General features: G+C 63.0%; 1 protein-coding gene across 2 annotated transcripts; it reads left to right on the forward strand.

Moving 5' to 3' along the window:
- The first annotated feature begins 1,931 nt into the window (after positions 1-1,931).
- On the forward strand, positions 1,932-14,383 carry DBNL (drebrin like). Of its 2 annotated transcripts, XM_036396806.1 has the most exons (14): positions 1,932-2,053; positions 2,480-2,535; positions 4,553-4,665; positions 5,026-5,100; positions 5,331-5,477; positions 5,909-5,986; positions 7,500-7,651; positions 8,991-9,045; positions 9,545-9,613; positions 9,711-9,813; positions 11,033-11,137; positions 12,123-12,226; positions 13,074-13,179; positions 13,413-14,383. In XM_036396806.1, the coding sequence occupies exons 1-14, from the start codon at positions 1,971-1,973 to the stop codon at positions 13,550-13,552; spliced, it is 1,386 nt and encodes a 461-aa protein (XP_036252699.1). In that variant the 5' UTR covers positions 1,932-1,970; the 3' UTR covers positions 13,553-14,383. The 2 variants fall into 2 exon arrangements, with proteins under 2 accessions (XP_036252699.1, XP_036252700.1); XM_036396807.1 differs by lacking the exon at positions 11,033-11,137.
- The last annotated feature ends 1,459 nt before the right edge of the window (positions 14,384-15,842 follow it).

Here is a 15,842-nt window from a genome sequence, read left to right on the forward strand (position 1 = left end):
AATACTTCATGAAAAGGCTTTTGTACCGTCGGAATCGCTGGTGACCCCGGTCCCCCCTGCCCAAGATTCCCAAGGAAAAGCAGGAGGCAGCTGCGGGGGGTCGTGCCGGCTGGCCCTGCCCCGCTCCCGGCCCTCCAGATGTTTTATTGCCCTGCGTTTAATTAACATTTCCAGCCACGTGCTGAATGGGGAGCTCACATCTGCCCCTTCTTCCCGGACCGCTCCTGGTTTAGGGGCTCATGGAGTCGGGGTGTGGATGTGTCCAGGGGTCTGGGTGAGTCCCGGGATGCTAAAAAATATAAATGATCCCCTTATGCATTATTTTTGCCCATATATTCCCGTAAATAATATGGGATGAACACTCGAGGTGTGAGGAGGTGGCTGGATCCCAGCAGGGCACATGTCGGGGTGAATGTCCCGTGCCACCCGGTGCTCCCCAGGTGCCCCAAAACTTCAACTTCCTGTGACTTCAGAAATCATAAAAAAGGCAGCCCTGCAGTTTTGGGGTGTTTCCCAACATTTTTATAAGTCCTACAAGCACGGGAGAGGCTCCTCAGTGGGTTCCATCCACGGGGAGGTGACACCTGGTGTTCTGGGGGATCCGTGGGGTGGGGGATCCGTGGGGTGGAGGGGTGAGGGGTGCGAGGTGGCTCCATCTGACACCCCAGGACCCTCCATTGCTCCATTCTCCATCTCCCACCCCATCCCACCCCCCAGACACATTTTCCCCCTGGAACTGGGGACACGAGGACTGTCACCCCCTCTGGGGACAAACTGGGGGGCTCGGTGACCCCTGCCTCACCCTCCCGGGGTGGGGAGAGCTCGGACCCCCGTTATTTTCCCGTTCTTGGAGGTGGATGAGTCGCTCTCCCCGTGACCCCGAGCCCGCGGGGTGGGTGGGCTGAGACACCGCAGGGATTTTGGGGTAACCTCCCCCAAATCTCCCCACCCTTGCTGCTCTCCCGGCTTTAGGGAGCCCCGAATGTGGGGGAAGGCTCGAGGGGGAGAGAAGGGGGTCCATGGAGGGGCACCCCCGAGCGGGGCCAGCCGGGCGATGGCAGCGGGGGAGGGCAGGGGGACAACGAGCCGCGAATGTCCCCATCACGGGGACACCTCCCAGAGCCCCCCGGCCACCTCCCGGGACCCCCGGCCACCTCCAGCCCCCCAGAACACCCCTTCGGGAGGGCCATCACCCCGGGGCAGTGAGAGGCACAATTTTGATGATTTGGGCTAAACTGAGAAGCTGCAGGCTCCGAGGCGCCCCCCGATGTGCCCCCCCCAAGGTGGGAAATGAGGGAAATCCTCAGAAATGGGGAATTTCTGCCCCGAGGGCTGCGTCTGTCTGCTCGGGGGGGGGGGGGGGGGTCTCATGTCGGGGTCTGTTATTTGGGGGGGGTCTCCTTGTCTGGATCCGTTATTTTGGGGGGGGTCTCCCTGTTGGGGGGTGGTCTCCTTTTCGGGGGTGGTCAGTTATTTTGGGGGGGTCTCCCTATCGGGCTCTTTGATTTTGGGGGGGTCTCCTTTTCGGCGGGGGTCCGTTATTTTGGGGGGCGCGCTGCGCTATTTGAGGGGCGCTCTCTCTATCAGGGGCGTGGTCTAGCAAGTGGTGGGCATGGCGTAGCGTCTTGTGGGCGTGGCTTAATGGGGTGGGGCTGTCCGGGGCGGAGCCGAGAGCTTCCGGGGCGGGGTCGGCATCGCCGGGGAGACCCGGGGGCGGGGCCGGGGACATGGGCAGGGCGGGGCCGTGCCAGGAGCGGGGCGGAGTCGTACCGGGGGCGGGGCCGGTATTACCGGTGGGGCGGTGCCGTGCCTGGGGGCGGTAGCGTTATTACCGGGGGCGGTACCGGTAGCTCCGGCGGGGCGGTGCCGGGGGCGGTGCCGGCAGTACCGGCAGGGCGGGGCCTGGGGGCGGTCCCGGTATCACCGGCGGGGCGGGGCCGGCGCTGCCGGCGGGCGGAGCGGGCGCGGCCATGGCGCTGAACCTGGCCAAGAACGGGCGGGCGCTGCAGGAGGCCTACGGGAGCGTGGTGGCCGCGGGCAGCCGAACCGACTGGTGCGGGACCGGCGGCACCGGGGGCGGCCAGGGGATAGAGGGGGATGGATGGGGAGGGGGCGAAGGGGGGAATGGGGGTGCCGGGGTGGGGGATGGGGAGGGGATGGGGGATGGGAGCGAACCGGGGATGGGCCCGGGGTGGGGGGGGATCAGGGGGTCCCCGGGGGGATCAGGGGGTCCCTGGGCTGGGGGGTGGCAGGGGACAATGGGCGGGGGGATGTGGGGGGATATGGGGTGGGTGAGAGGGGTTGCGGGGGGATCAGGGGGTCCCTGGAGGACCTGGGGGTCTCTGGGGGGCATCAGGGGATCCCCGGGGGGATCAGGGGGTCCCTGGGGTGCTCTGCACTTCAGAATGTACCGGGGCTGTGAGAACACCCCAGATGAGCACTGTGCTGCCTAAAAATCCCATTTCTGCCTTAATTTTAGGGCTCTGTTCACCTATGAAGGCAACAGCAATGACCTGCGAGTGGCCGGCTCTGGAGGTGAGGATTTGGGGTACCATCCCCCTGTTTCAGGGGTCTGGGGGGCTCCCGGGCTCACCTCCCTGCACCTGCCTGAGATTTTGTGGGGTTTTAGTCCCCGAGGGGGTTTTGGGGGTGCCCTTGGGGACTGGGGGCTGTGTCTGGGGGGATTTGGAGCGAGGAACTCGGAGCAGAGCCTCTCTGCCAGCTCTGCTTCCCCTTCCCTGTCCTTTTCCTCCTTTCCAGAGGATCCCAGGTTTGGATCCTGGCTGCTCCTTGTACCCCTGGGGTGTTTAAATCCCGGATTTGGGCAGGGCTACGTGCGGCCCCAGAGCCGCTCACTCAGCCAGGGCTCCCGGCTCAGCGCTCCCAAAGCCCCTCGTGCCCAATTCCCTCCTTCCTGCCATTCTTGTCCGTTTGTTTTGTGTCCGGCTGCTGATTCCCACCCAGACACCCCTGCCTGGGGAGCTGAAGCCTCCAGGAAGCAGCAGCAGCATGTCCAGGCTGGGATTTGCATCCTCTCATCCCTCCCCAGCTTCTCCCCCAGTTTCCAAGAGCTTTTCCCAGCCCGTGGAAGTTCCTGGGTCTGGTGGAGCCCGGGGAGCCAGGGGTTTGGTGCTGGGGAGTTTTGTTGAGGAAGAATCTTGTTGGGTCCCAAATGAGGTTTTTGGGGGGTTTTTGGGGAGTTTTGGGGAGCTGCAGAGGGTGTGCCCCAAGCTCCTCCCAGCATTCCCTCACCCAACCAGCTTCAGGCTTCCAACCCCCAGCTTCCCTGCCGGGTTTGGAGCCAAATTTAGAGGCAAACCGTGAATATTTAATGGGCAGGAGGAAATGATCCGGGTGGTTCTGCAGAGCAGGGTGAGCTGTGCTGGGCTCCCTGTTCCTGCCTGGGCTGATAAGGACCAGTGGCTCCTCTCCCACTCTCCAGGGCTCACGCAGCCCGGCACAGAGGAGCTGTGCTCTGGGGGGATGGTTTTGGGATGAGAGTGTGCATTTTTGGTGGCTTTCCTCCTTTCCTGGTGGTTTGTTGGTGTAGTGGGAGCGATCTGTTCCCTTCCCATTGTCCCTGCCTGAGCCCTGAGTGGGATTTTCCCTCTGGGATTCACTCCCAAATCCCCAAAGCAGCTCTGGGACCACTCCAGGTGGGTGTGACAGGGAGGGAGGTGCTGGGGCAGCACTTTCTCCATGGTGTGTGGCTGTCGAGGTGGTCACGACACAAAGCAGAGACTACAAAGCAGTTTCAGGTGGCAACTCTTCATTATTGAACATGGCTGACCTTTTATACGCTCACTAATTGTTTATGCTTTTTCTACTCTAACTATTGGCCACAATAAGTCAACATAACACTATTAGTGAAAAGTTACAGCGACTTCAACTAAGTTTCTAAAAATACTTTGTCTAGCTGCAAAGTTTTTTTATCTTTTTTCAGTTCTTCACTTCTCTCAGTCTTTTTAGTTACAGCCTTAGAAAGAGCCTTTTATCAGCTTCTTCTTGCTTTTCAGCTTCTTCTCACTCCTTTAGCTAACAAGCTCCCTGTTAGCCCCTTCCACAATGCTGCTCCAGCAGGACCTGCCCCGTGCCACCCTTTTGGTTCCTCCTCTACTTCCCATCTTGCAGGGCAGGAACAAGGCCCAGCCAGTTCCTCCAGCACTCCCCAGCCCCATTCCCCCTCCCTGGGGTGTTCCTGAGCGTGGTTTTGTGGGCCAAGCTGGAGCTGCCTGCTCTCACCGAGCTCCTGATGCATCCAGGCTCTGAGCAGCTCCTTCCCCTTCGCCCTCATGGGGTTGGGGTCCAGGATCTCAAACCCATGGTGGGTTTGGGGAGGCCTAAGGAAGAGGAAGGGGGTGATGAAGGCTGCTGGGGCTGGGTGGGGAATGCTCAGGTTTTGTGTTCTCAGAGCCAACCCGGGCTGGGGGCAGCCCCACAGTTCAGGGGGAAACCTGCAAGGAGCAGGGCTGGGAGGGCTCTGGGGGGGCTCTGGCTGCTCCCCCAGGCTCAGAGCAGGCTGGGCCCACCCCTGTGCTCCCTCCCGGGGCAGAGGGGGGCCTGGAGGAGATGGTGGAGGAGCTCAACAGCGGGAAGGTGATGTACGGCTTCTGCCGCGTCCGGGATCCCAACTCGGGGCTGCCCAAATACGTCCTGGTCAACTGGGTGAGTGGGGACAGCTGGGGACACCTGGGACAGACCTGAGTGAGTGGGGACAGCTGGGGACAGCCCTGAGTGAGTGGGGACAGCTGGGGACAGACCTGGGGACAGCTGGGGACACCTGGGGAACAGACCTGTGCGAGTGGGGACAGCTGGGGACAGCCCTGGGGGCAGCTGGACATATCTGGGGACAGCCCTGGGCATGGCTGGGATAGCCCTGGGTGGGTGGGGACAGATCTGGGGACTGCTGGGGTGCCCAGCCTGGAGAGGAGACAGCTCTGGGGCATCTCAGAGCCCCTTGCAGTGCCTTGGGGGGCTCAGGTGAGCTGGGGCGGGGCTCAGGTGAGCTGCTGGTGTCTCCTGCAGACAGGTGAAGGTGTCAGTGACGTGAGGAAAGGAGCCTGCGCCAACCACGTCAGCACTGTGGCCAACTTCCTGAAGGTCTGAGCCTGCTCTGCCCCCCCTCAGTGAATGTTGTGGGGGGGAGGGACCTCAGACCACCCCCCTCTGCCCCCATGCCACCCTCAAGGACGTTCTCCTGTAGAGCCCCTTGCCCAAATGATGCCCCTGGGTGTCTCCTCCTTTTCCCTGCCCTGGGAGCTCTGGGGCAGCTGCTGGGTCTGGGGGCTCCCAGGGCGAGCCCTGAGCCCCCGCTGGCCCCTCCTGCTCAGGGGGCTCACGTCACCATCAACGCCCGGGCAGAGGAGGACGTGGAGCCCGAGCTCATCGTGGAGAAGGTGGCCAAGGCCTCGGGGGCCAACTACAGCTTCCACAAGGAGAGCAGCAAGTTCCAGGACTCGGGGCCCCAGGCCCCCGTGGTGAGCTGGGGCAGGGGGAGCTTCTGGGGGCCTCTGGGAGCACTTTGATCCCACGGTGGAAGGGGCACCCTGGGCATTGACCCCTCTGTGGGATGGTCAGCCTGGGGAATAAAAGGGTCCAGGGGGAGCTTGGGGCCCCTTCCAGCACCTGAAGGGGTTCCAGTCCATCCAGTGCCACCCTGCCAGGGGCAGGGACACCTCCCACCATCCCAGGGTGCTCCAAGCCCCATCCAGCCTGGCCTGGGACACTCCAGGGATGGAGGAGCCACCTGTGCCAGGGCCAGCAATTCCCCATTTTTGGCCATGTGCACATGGCTGGCCTCACCCAGCCCTCCTTTAAACAAAGCATCAGGTATGGATCCAGGAGGTCCCAGACTGGGCTGGTTTGTGACAAAAGGTACAAGAAAGGTGCTTTGTCTGTGTCTGCTCAGGGCTCTGTGTACCGGAAGACAAACGCCATGTCTGAGATCAAGAGGGTCGATAAGGACAATTTCTGGGCCAAAGCAGAGGTGGGTGAACGTGAGCCTCGGAGCACAGGGTGTCTGGGTTAGCTGGAGGTTGCTCTCCAGTCTTGTTCTGAGTCCTGCCTGGGCCCAGGGACCAGGGAAGGGCAGAGCTGCTGCCCTGGGTGCTCCCAGAGCAGGGGCTGCAGGTGCTGCTCCAGCTCCTGTGTCTCACCTGGGCCTGGCTCGGGGAGGGAGGGCAGGGCTGCCCCTGGCTCTGGGCTGAATCCCAGCTCCCAGCAAACCCCAGCTGGGTGGGGAGACTGGGCTTTGACTCTGCAGGGCTGCTTCCTGCTTCCTTCCTTGCACCTTGGGGTTTTATGGGGTTAAACAATAACGTGTGAACTTTCCGGCTGGAAAAGTGCCCTGGGATCCACCATTAGTCCCAGGACCTGGTGTGTGTCCTGGGATATGCTATGTCCCTTGGATCCACTGTCCCCCCCGGGATCCACCACGAGTCCCAGGACCTGCTGTGTGCCCCAGGACCCACCGCGTGTCCCCTGGGATGTGCTGTGTGTCCCTGAGATGTGCCACGTCCTTGGGGTCCAGCGTGTACCCTGGGATGTGCTGTGTCCCTGGGACCCACTGTGTCCCCCAGACCTGCCCGGTGCCCCAGGGTGCAGAGAGCCGGGGGGCTCTGAGCCCTGGCAGCGGGACCCCCACCCCTGTGAGCCCAGTGTCCCCCACCCCTGTGAGCCCAGCGCAGCCCCGTGTGCCCAGCGCAGCCCCCCAGCCCCGTGTGCCCGCATCCCCCAGCCCCGTGTGCCCGCATCCCCCAGCCCCGTGCGCCCAGCGCGGCCCCCCCGTGTGCCCAGTGTTCCCCAGCCCTGTGAGCCCAGTGTCCCCCAGCCCCGTGTGCCCAGCGCAGCCCCGTGTGCCCGCATCCCCCAGCCCCTGTGAGCCCAGTGTCCCCCAGCCCCGTGTGCCCAGCGCGGCCCCGTGTGCCCAGTGTTCCCAGCCCCGTGTGCCCGCATCCCCCAGCCCCGTGTGCCCGCATCCCCCAGCCCTGTGAGCCCAGTGTCCCCCAGCCCCGTGTGCCCAGCGCGGCCCCGTGTGCCCAGTGCAGCCCCGTGTGCCCGCATCCCCCAGCCCTGTTGCACCCAGCGCAGCCCCGTGTGCCCGCATCCCCCAGCCCCGTGTGCCCGCATCCCCCAGCCCTGTGAGCCCAGTGTCCCCCACCCCTGTGAGCCCAGCGCAGCCCCGTGTGCCTGCATCCCCCAGCCCCGTGTGCCCAGCGCATCCCCCAGCCCCGTGTGCCCGCATCCCCCAGCCCCGTGAGCCCAGTGTCCCCCAGCCCCGAGTGCCCAGCGCGGCCCCGTGTGCCCGCATCCCCCAGCCCTGTGAGCCCAGTGTCCCCCAGCCCCGTGTGCCCAGCGCGGCCCCGTGTGCCCAGTGTTCCCCAGCCCCGTGTGCCCGCATCCCCCAGCCCCGTGTGCCCGCATCCCCCAGCCCGTGAGCCCAGTGTCCCCCAGCCCCGAGTGCCCGCATCCCACGCTCCGCCCGTGCCCCGTGCCCGCAGAAGGACGAGCAGGAGCGGCGGCAGGAGGAGCGGCGGCGCGCGGAGCAGGAGCGGCAGCGCCTGGAGCAGGAGCGGCGGCAGCGGGAGCTGCGGGAGGCGGCGGGGCGGGAGCGGCTCTGCCAGGCCCGGGCCAGCGAGATCGAGGAGCACAAGTGAGCGGGGTTCGGGGTCGGGGTCACACCGGAGCGAGCCGGGTCGGTTTCTGTCCGTGATGAGCTCTTCCAGTGCGAAAGGATAGGAAAAGTGAGGCCAGTACCACAGGCAAGCCTTCGCCTTAAGCAATGAAAACAACTAAATTACAAAAGGCCATCACACCGCACCAGGTCCGAGAAAAGGGCCAGCAAGCGTGGCAGAGCTCGGAAAATGCAAAAGGCTTAAGTCCTTTAACTCAGAGGTTCAAATCCTCTCTCTAGCTTAACCCAAACCATCTCCATGACTAACTACCCTCTCTTAATCAACCTCATCATAGCCCTCTCCTATGCTAATCCAATATTAATTGCAGTAGCCTTCCTTACGCTAGTAGGAAGCAGAATCAGAGCCTGCCCTGCCCTCCAGGGTGCCCAGGGTGCTGCTGGTTTTATCATTTACTAGGAACGAGTATTTAAATTCCATTTTACACATCCATCTTTTTTATCTTGACATTTTAATTTTTTTTTTGTCAAATAGTTAAACCATATATCCCTACGTTATCCAAATCATTTGTCATCAATACACTTTCAATTAACCTTCCTCTATATTTCCTAGTATCAAAAACAATGACCAGCTGTCATCCTCACTCCACAACCACCCCCAAACAAACACAGAATTAACCCCAGAACTAACGCCCCCCCCCAAAAAAAACCAAACAAAAGTACAAACCATGATGCTAAATCATCAACCAATCACCCACCACCAAATTTTATGTTCTTGTAGCTTATAAAAAGCATGACACTGAAGATGTCAAGATGGCTGCCACACACACCCAAGGACAAAAGACTTAGTCCTAACCTTACTATTAGTTTTTGCTAGGTATATATATCCTGTGCGTTTCCCATGCTGGGATTCCTGCAGGAAATCTCCTTTAAGGGAACAGATTTGAGGGGATCCTGATGCAGCTGTGCAGGGAGCATCTCCCTGGCTGCTTGTCCAGCATCACCCTGAGCCTCCCTGCCCATGGATCCTCCCCAGGACTCTCCCAGTTTTGCTCCCCAGACTCTTGCCTGGCACCCATGGCCCTGTTTTTGGGGTGTCAGAGCTCCGGGGAGCTCCAGCCCCAGAGGGATGACTCCAGGGAAACCCACCCAGCTCCCGTATAAGTTGCTCATGTCCCCGTCCCCAAGGAGGAGATTTCCCTGGAATGCTCCCAGTGCTTGGAGCAGCTCCTCCCCTCGGGGGTGACTGCAGCACCTTGTCTGGCCCTGCAGCGAGAGATGGCCTTCACGGGCTATTCCTGGAGCTGGGGTAGTGGGGCGAGGTCTCAAATGCTCCTTTTTAACCCATTTGTCCCCACAGGAGGCTCCAGCAGCAGCAGGAGGCTGAGAGCAGGGACAGGGAGCAGCAGCAGTGGGTGAGCTCTGTGCTGGCCCAGGCGGGGTTTGCCCAGGGTGGAGGGCACAGGGCGAGTGGAAATGGCCCCCCAGGTTTCACAGGGGAGGTTTAAGTTGGGTATTGGGGAAATTCCTTCATGGGAAGGGCTGTGCAGCCCTGGCACAGCTGCCCAGGGCAGAGTCCCCGTCCCTGGGGGATGTCACGGCTGTGGGGATGTGGCACCTGGGGACACGGGGCAGTGGTGGCTGTGGCAGTGCTGGGGAGCACCGGGGCTCTGCTCGCAGGGGTTTTCCCACCCAAAATCATTCCCTGGCCCCGTGACACCAAGCCCAGAATTCCCACATCTTCCTCGCAGACCCAGGGTTCCTCCTCCTCCTCCTCCTCCCCGCACTGCAGCTCCCTGGGGCCCGAGGGGGGCAGGAGGGCCCGAGGGGGGCAGGAGGGCCCGAGGGGGGCAGGTGGCTCTGGCGGGGCTGGCTGGGGGCCCAGCCCTGTCCCTGTCCCCATGCCCTGTGCAGAAGGAGCGCGCCGAGGAGGATGAGGCGCGCCGGGGCGTCAGGAGGAGCCAGTCGGTGGAGAAAGCCCAGGTGAGGAACTGCCCTGTCCCTGGGGCAGGGGGGGCTCTCTGGGGCCTGCCCCCTGTTCCTGAGCCCTGACTGACCCTGGGCCCCCCTCCCTGGGCAGGAGGCGGCCACGCTGATCGCACAGAGAGCCGTGAACCCCCGAGACATCTTCAAACAGAGGGAGAGAGCGGGGCCGGGGGACACGGGGCTGCCAGCACAGCCAGGTATGGCCTGGGACAGGGCAGGGGCTGGGGACGCTGCAAGGGGCTGGGGGCACTGCAAGGGGCTGGGGGCAGTCCCAGGCCCCCCCAGGTCCCTCTGCTCGAGGAGGGGTCCCAGTGGCACAGCGATACTGAGGGGCCACAGCAGCTCACTGCTGTTCTCTGCTGGGCTGCATCCAGCCCCAGCCAAGTTTTGATCACAAAGACAGATCAGATTTCCAAACTCTGATTCCCCTTCTGAGCCTTGAAGTTTGTTGTTTTTATTTTTTTTTTTAATTAGGGTTCAATCTAATGATGTTCAGTTAACATCAGGAAACCATCATTATTGCAATCTATCCCCACTGAATGAAATTTCACCCAGATTTTTGCACTGCCCCAGCCAGGCAGAGCCTGGTGCTGTCAGCAGGGCCTGATCTGATCTCTCAGACAGAAATCAGGAAGTTTGCAGGGCAGAGCTGAGGAAGTGGCTGTGACTCGTGACACCCCTGGGTGACGGCCTCTGCCTCCTCCTCCTCAGCCCAGCCCCCTCCAAAGCACCTTGAATTGATCAGAATAATCACTTTCACTTGGTGCCAGGAGCAGGGATCCTGTCCTTGGGCAGGCACGCCCTGGGTGGGAGAGGAGAGGATGCCACGCTGGGAAAGTGTCTTTTTTGGTGGTTTTGATGGTTGAAAATGCCTTTTTGATCATGACTTTGAGGTGTTTCATGGAGGAAAGGCAGATAAATGCCCTGGAGTTGATCAGAGATAAGGGTAGGCAGGAGTCCTGGTGCTGGTAGGGCTGGTCCAGGAATTCTGCTCAGCTTTTGGTTGGTTTGGATGTGGAGATGAGGAGATAGCAGCCCAGTTACCTCCTGCCACAGGAAATGCACTGGCAGAAACCAGTTTGCTTCATCCCCTCCCAGTCTGGTGTCTGTGGCCTTCCATGTGCTCCCAGAGCCACCACGGAGAGCCAGAGGCTCCAGCTCTCCCTCCTCCCCAAAAATAAATTTATTCATTCATTCATTTAATTTTTAAATTTCCCCTTGGCTGCTGCTGCAACCAGTTGCCAAACTTGTTTCCCACAGCCAGGGTTGGAGCTGGAAAATCCTGCTTGGGAGGGTGAGGCAGCAGCGTGGGGGTGCCCAGGGGGGCTGGGAGCCCCTGAGCAGCCCCTTCCCCTCTCTGTGGGTGCCCAGGCAGTCTGGGGGTCCCTCCCTGAGCAGCCCCTGCTCTCCCCTCAGGCAAGCTGAGCAGCCCGTTCCTGCAGAAGGAGCTGGACCCCAGCCCTGCCTCCCCCAGCAGGGATGTCTGGGGGTCCCCCCCGGCCTCCCCAGGCCCTGCAGCAGGTTGGTGCTTGGCTCCCTGCTCTCCCCAGGGCTTTCCCCCTCCTCTTTCCACTGCATTTCTCACAAATTTGGGCACTGCTTGGAGATCCCGTTTGGGTTTTGCCCCTGGGCTCTGCCTGCAGCCAGGGCTGAGGGTGGTGCTGAGGATGAGGATGGTTCCTGCTTGTCCTCAGCTGAGGGTGAGGATGAGGATGGTTCCTGCCTGTCCTCAGCTGGGGGTGCCAAGGCCAGGCTGGGCACTGGGAGCTGTCCCTGCCCAAGGCAGGAGGGATCTTTTGGGGCCCTTTCAGCCCAAATCATCCCAGGGTTCCCTGTGCTGATCCAGACTGGGTATGAGGGGTAAATTCAGACTGGAAATTAGGGGTAATTTCTTCCCTGTGAGGGTGGTGAGCCCCTGGCACAGGCGATACCATGGATGTCCCTGGCAGTGCCCAGGCCAGGCTGGGCACTGGGGTTTGGAGCACCTGGGGCAGGCACGGGGGGTGTCCCTGCCCTGGCACGGGGGGTGTCCCTGCCCTGGCACTGGGGTGTCCCTGCCCTGGCACTGCCCACTGCTCTGGGCAGGAATTGGTTCCAGGGCAGGGCTGGCTGTGCCCAGAGCTCTCCCCGTGTGCTGCGGGTGGCACTGAGGGCTGGCCCTGTCCCCAGATCACAGAGGCACAGGTTGGTTGGGCTGGGCTGGGGTCTCAGAGAGCCCCCAGCTCCCCACCAGGGCCGTGCTGGGCTCCAGCCCGCTGTCCCCAGGCCACTGTCGCCACTAGATGCTGCTCTTGGCCAGGCTCTGCTCCAGCCCCTCCCTCCATGGCAATTATGCATCCTGAGCCGGTTTATCCCTCCCCCGCCGGGGTGGATCTATCCTTTGTCCTCTCCGCTGCTCCCCAGACCCCTCCTCGCTCCATCCCTGGCTGGGCAGGGGTCCCGGGGACCCCAGGCAGGGGAGGGGACAGGGGCTGGCCCCGGTGACCGAGCCCTGGTTCCTCCTCAGGACGAGACTCTGGGTACAGCTCTGGTGTGCCGGGCTCCCACGGGGAGGAGAACCTGTACGAGGAGCCCCCCGAGCCCTCGGCCATCTATGAGGAGCCCCCCCAGGTGAGTCTGGGGGCCCCGGTCTGGGTGGGGGGAGTGTGGCTTGTCCCATCCCTGGGATGGGCTGGAACTAAAATCTGAGCTGAAATCATTGGAAATGGTGGAACCCCAGAGCTCAGGGCGCTCGGTGTACCAGTGTGGCAGAGGGTGCTCCTGTGTCCCTTCCCAGTGCTCCCAGTCGAGCCACTGGTGCTGAGTCCCTGGCACCCCCTGCACCCCAGGGCTGCTCCAGCTGCTGTCAGTGCCACTTCCCAGAGCCAGTGTGGGGACAGGATTCATCTCAGCCTCCTTTCTCCTGCTTCCCTGCCCCTCTGGGCCGTCCCAGCTGCTCCTGGGGTTGTGCTGTGCTGCCCCTCTGGTTTGTTCCGTGCTCCCCAAACCATCAGCATTCCAAGCGTTTTCTTGTTCTGGAGCTTGTCAGGGGGTGTCCAGCAGGTTCCAAAGGATCCCAGAGGAGATGGGCTCAGTGCTCCCCTCGGCCTTTCCTGGGGAAAGCGAACCTCAGCCAGCTCAGGCTCTGGCAGAAAGGTTTCAGAAGCTGGAGCTTGTGTGTTGGGGGATGAGCCTCTGTCTGCAGCAGGGATCCCGTGGCGTTTTCTGCCCCTGGTGTTTCCACTGGGGTGAGATCCCAAGGGACAGGGATGGTGTTGAGCCACGTGGCCACCTTGGCTCTTGGGCTCAGAGCTGCTTTGCTCCCGTGGCACAGCTTCCCTGGAGCCCAGGTTTTACTCCAGAGGGCACCCAGACCCTCCAGCCCCAGCTCCCCAGGCCTGGGGGGGCTGATGGACATTGCTGGGCACTCCTGTTCTCTCCCCTCCTGCTGATCCCTGCTCTCCTCTCCCTCCTGAAGGAGCAAGCCGACGATGCCAAGTACGGCTACAGAGTGGAGTACCAGGAGCCCCCGGACCTGGCAGGGAAGGGGCTCTGTGCCCGGGCACTCTATGACTACCAAGCTGGTGAGACCCTCTGAGCCACTGCTGCCCTTGTCCCCAGTCCCTCTCCAGCTCTCTTGGAGCCCCTCCAGGCCCTGGAGGGTCTCCCTGGAGCTTTCTCTGCCCCAGGGGAACATTCCCAGCTCTCCCAGAGGGGCTCCAGCCCCGGGGCAGCTCCACATCCCTGTTACCCTGGGACCCCGGGGCTGGGGTGGCTCAGGTGCTCTGACTCCACTGGCCCCTGTGTCCCCTTGCAGCTGATGACACCGAGATCTCCTTTGACCCCGAGAACATCATCACCAACATCGAGATGATCGACGAGGGCTGGTGGCGCGGCTTCGGCCCCGACGGCCACTTTGGGATGTTCCCCGCCAACTACGTGGAGCTGATCGAGTAGGGGGCTGCTGGGGGGCCCGAGACCCCCGGGGCTGCTCCAGACCCCGAGCCCACCCAGCTCCTGCCTGGCTCTTCCAGCGACACGTGGCTTTTTCTTCTTTATTTCTCTCTCTCTCTCAGTGAAGTGCCATTCCCCAGTCCCTCGGCAGTGGAGCTGCCCCCTGTTGCCCCCAGCTGCCCTTGGGTGGGGGGAGGAAGGGTCCCATCCCACCCTGAGCCCTCCTCCCTCGGCTCTGGGGTGTGACAAATCCCTCACGGGAATTTTCAGGGAACAAATTAAAAAATTACCTCCCCCCTGTGCTCCCTCCCTGCCTCCCTCCCTGTGACCTTGGACCTGCCACACTGGCCTTCCCCAAGCTCATTTCATTGGAGAAGCTCATCAGGGTAATTCTGGGGTCCTGCAGGGTCTGACATGAGCAGGAGCGGTGAATCCTGGCCCTGCTCCCCAGCAGCACCCTGAGCTGCCCACGTGTGATCATCCTGTGTTCTCCTCCCTGCTCTCCCCCTGCTCCCTCACCCCAAACCTGCTCTGGGATTTGAACTGGGAGTGAAAAACCTCCCCTCCAGCCTGGCCAGGCGCGTGGGACCCCCTCCGCACCCCAAGCTCACTGTGAACAAGGAAAAGCCCAGCCCAGCCCCTCCCTTTGGAGTTTCATGCCCTGCTGTCACTTTAGGAACAAAAGGAGAGAAAGGCTTGGGGGGTCCCAGCTCAGCCCCCCCTCTGCAGGTGCTGGGGGCCATGGTGGCTTCTCTGAGAACCTCCCCAGCTCCTTCTCCTCCCTGCTGCCCCCGGGCCCTCCCCAGCGTCAATAAAAGGGCTTTTCTTTGGTGATGGGTGCATCAGGCTCCAGCTGGGGACTGGGGAGGAGTGCAGGGGTTTGGGACTCAGGGAGGTGCAGGGGGGCCCCCCCAGCTCCGGGCAGGCCCCCCCAGCTCCGGGCAGGCCCCGGCGTTGCTGGGCAGTGAGTCACGGCCGGGGGGGCCCGTGCATGCGGCGGGGCCGAGCTGCCACGTGGCCCTGCCACCAGCGGGGCCCGGGGAGCCTGCGGGGCCGGGACGGGGGGGGACACCCGCGACACCCCCAGGCACCACCGGGGAGTGCCCAGCCCGGCCTGAGCCCCAGCCCTGCCGGCGGGGCGGTCACGCGTGTGTAACGTGTGTGCAGAGGGTGTGCTCTGCATCCCCTGCCTGTGCAGGGAGCCCCGGGCACTGCCAGGGGTGGGCCGGGTCCCTGTGCCCTGTGTGACCCGTGTGGGGCGAGATCCCACGTGCAGTGTATGGCCTGTGTGTGTGGGATCTCATGTTCTGTGTGTGTGTAAGTGATCCCATGTGTGATCTGTGTGTGGGATCTCATGTTCCATGTGTGTGTGTATGTGATCCCATGTGTGATCTGTGTGTGGGATCTCATGTTCTGTGTGTGTACAGGGTGTGCCAGGGTACGGGGGTGCAGGGGGCGCCGAGTTTAGGGGCACAGGGGTTTGGAGGCACAGACGCACAGGCACTGCCGTGTATGTGGCTATGGGGGCACAGGGGCACAGCTGGTGCCGGGTTTGGGGGCACAGGGGGTTCTGGGTGCAGGGGTACAGACGGTGCTGGCTTTGGGAGTGCAGGGGTTGCTGGGGTATGGGGGCACAGGGGGTACTTGGGTTTGGGGGCACAGCATACAGGCAGTGCCAGGTATGGGGTTACAGGGGTATGGGGGCACAGGGGCACAGCTGGTGCTGGGTTTGGGGGCACAGGGGGTGCTGTGTACAGGGGCACAGGGGTTTGGGGGCACAGGCCTACAGGCAGTGCCAAGTGCCCACCCGTGCTGGGGGCACGGTGCCGGTGCCAGCCCCGGGGCCCGGCCCTTTCACGGCCCGTGGGGCCGGGCTGGTGGCACCGGTGTCCTGCCGGTCCCCAGGCCGTGTGAGCGCTGATGCAGGGTCAGCCCCCGCGAGCCGGGCCCCGCACGTCGCCGGTGTGGGCTCGGTACCGGTCCCGGGCAGTGCCGGTGCCAGGCAGCGCGGGTCCCGGGCAGTCCTGGTGCTGATCCTGGTGCCAGTCCCGGTGCCGTTGCGTGTTCCCGGCAGTCCCGGTGCCGGTCCCGGTGCCGGTCCCGGTGCGGGTTCCGTGCGGGTTCCCGGCAGTCCCGGTGCCAGTCCCGGTGTCGGTGCCCGTCGCGTCCGGTGCCATCCCGGTCCCGCTCAGCGCCGGTGCCGAGCGGGTCCCGCCCCCGGCCGAGCGCCGCCCCCCGCCCGCCCTCGCGGGGCTCTCGGGGCTCTCCGGTACCGGGGCCGGTGCGCGGCGCG

Source organism: Molothrus ater, chromosome 28 (assembly GCF_012460135.2).
Source record: "Molothrus ater isolate BHLD 08-10-18 breed brown headed cowbird chromosome 28, BPBGC_Mater_1.1, whole genome shotgun sequence".
NCBI lineage: Eukaryota > Metazoa > Chordata > Aves > Passeriformes > Icteridae > Molothrus > Molothrus ater.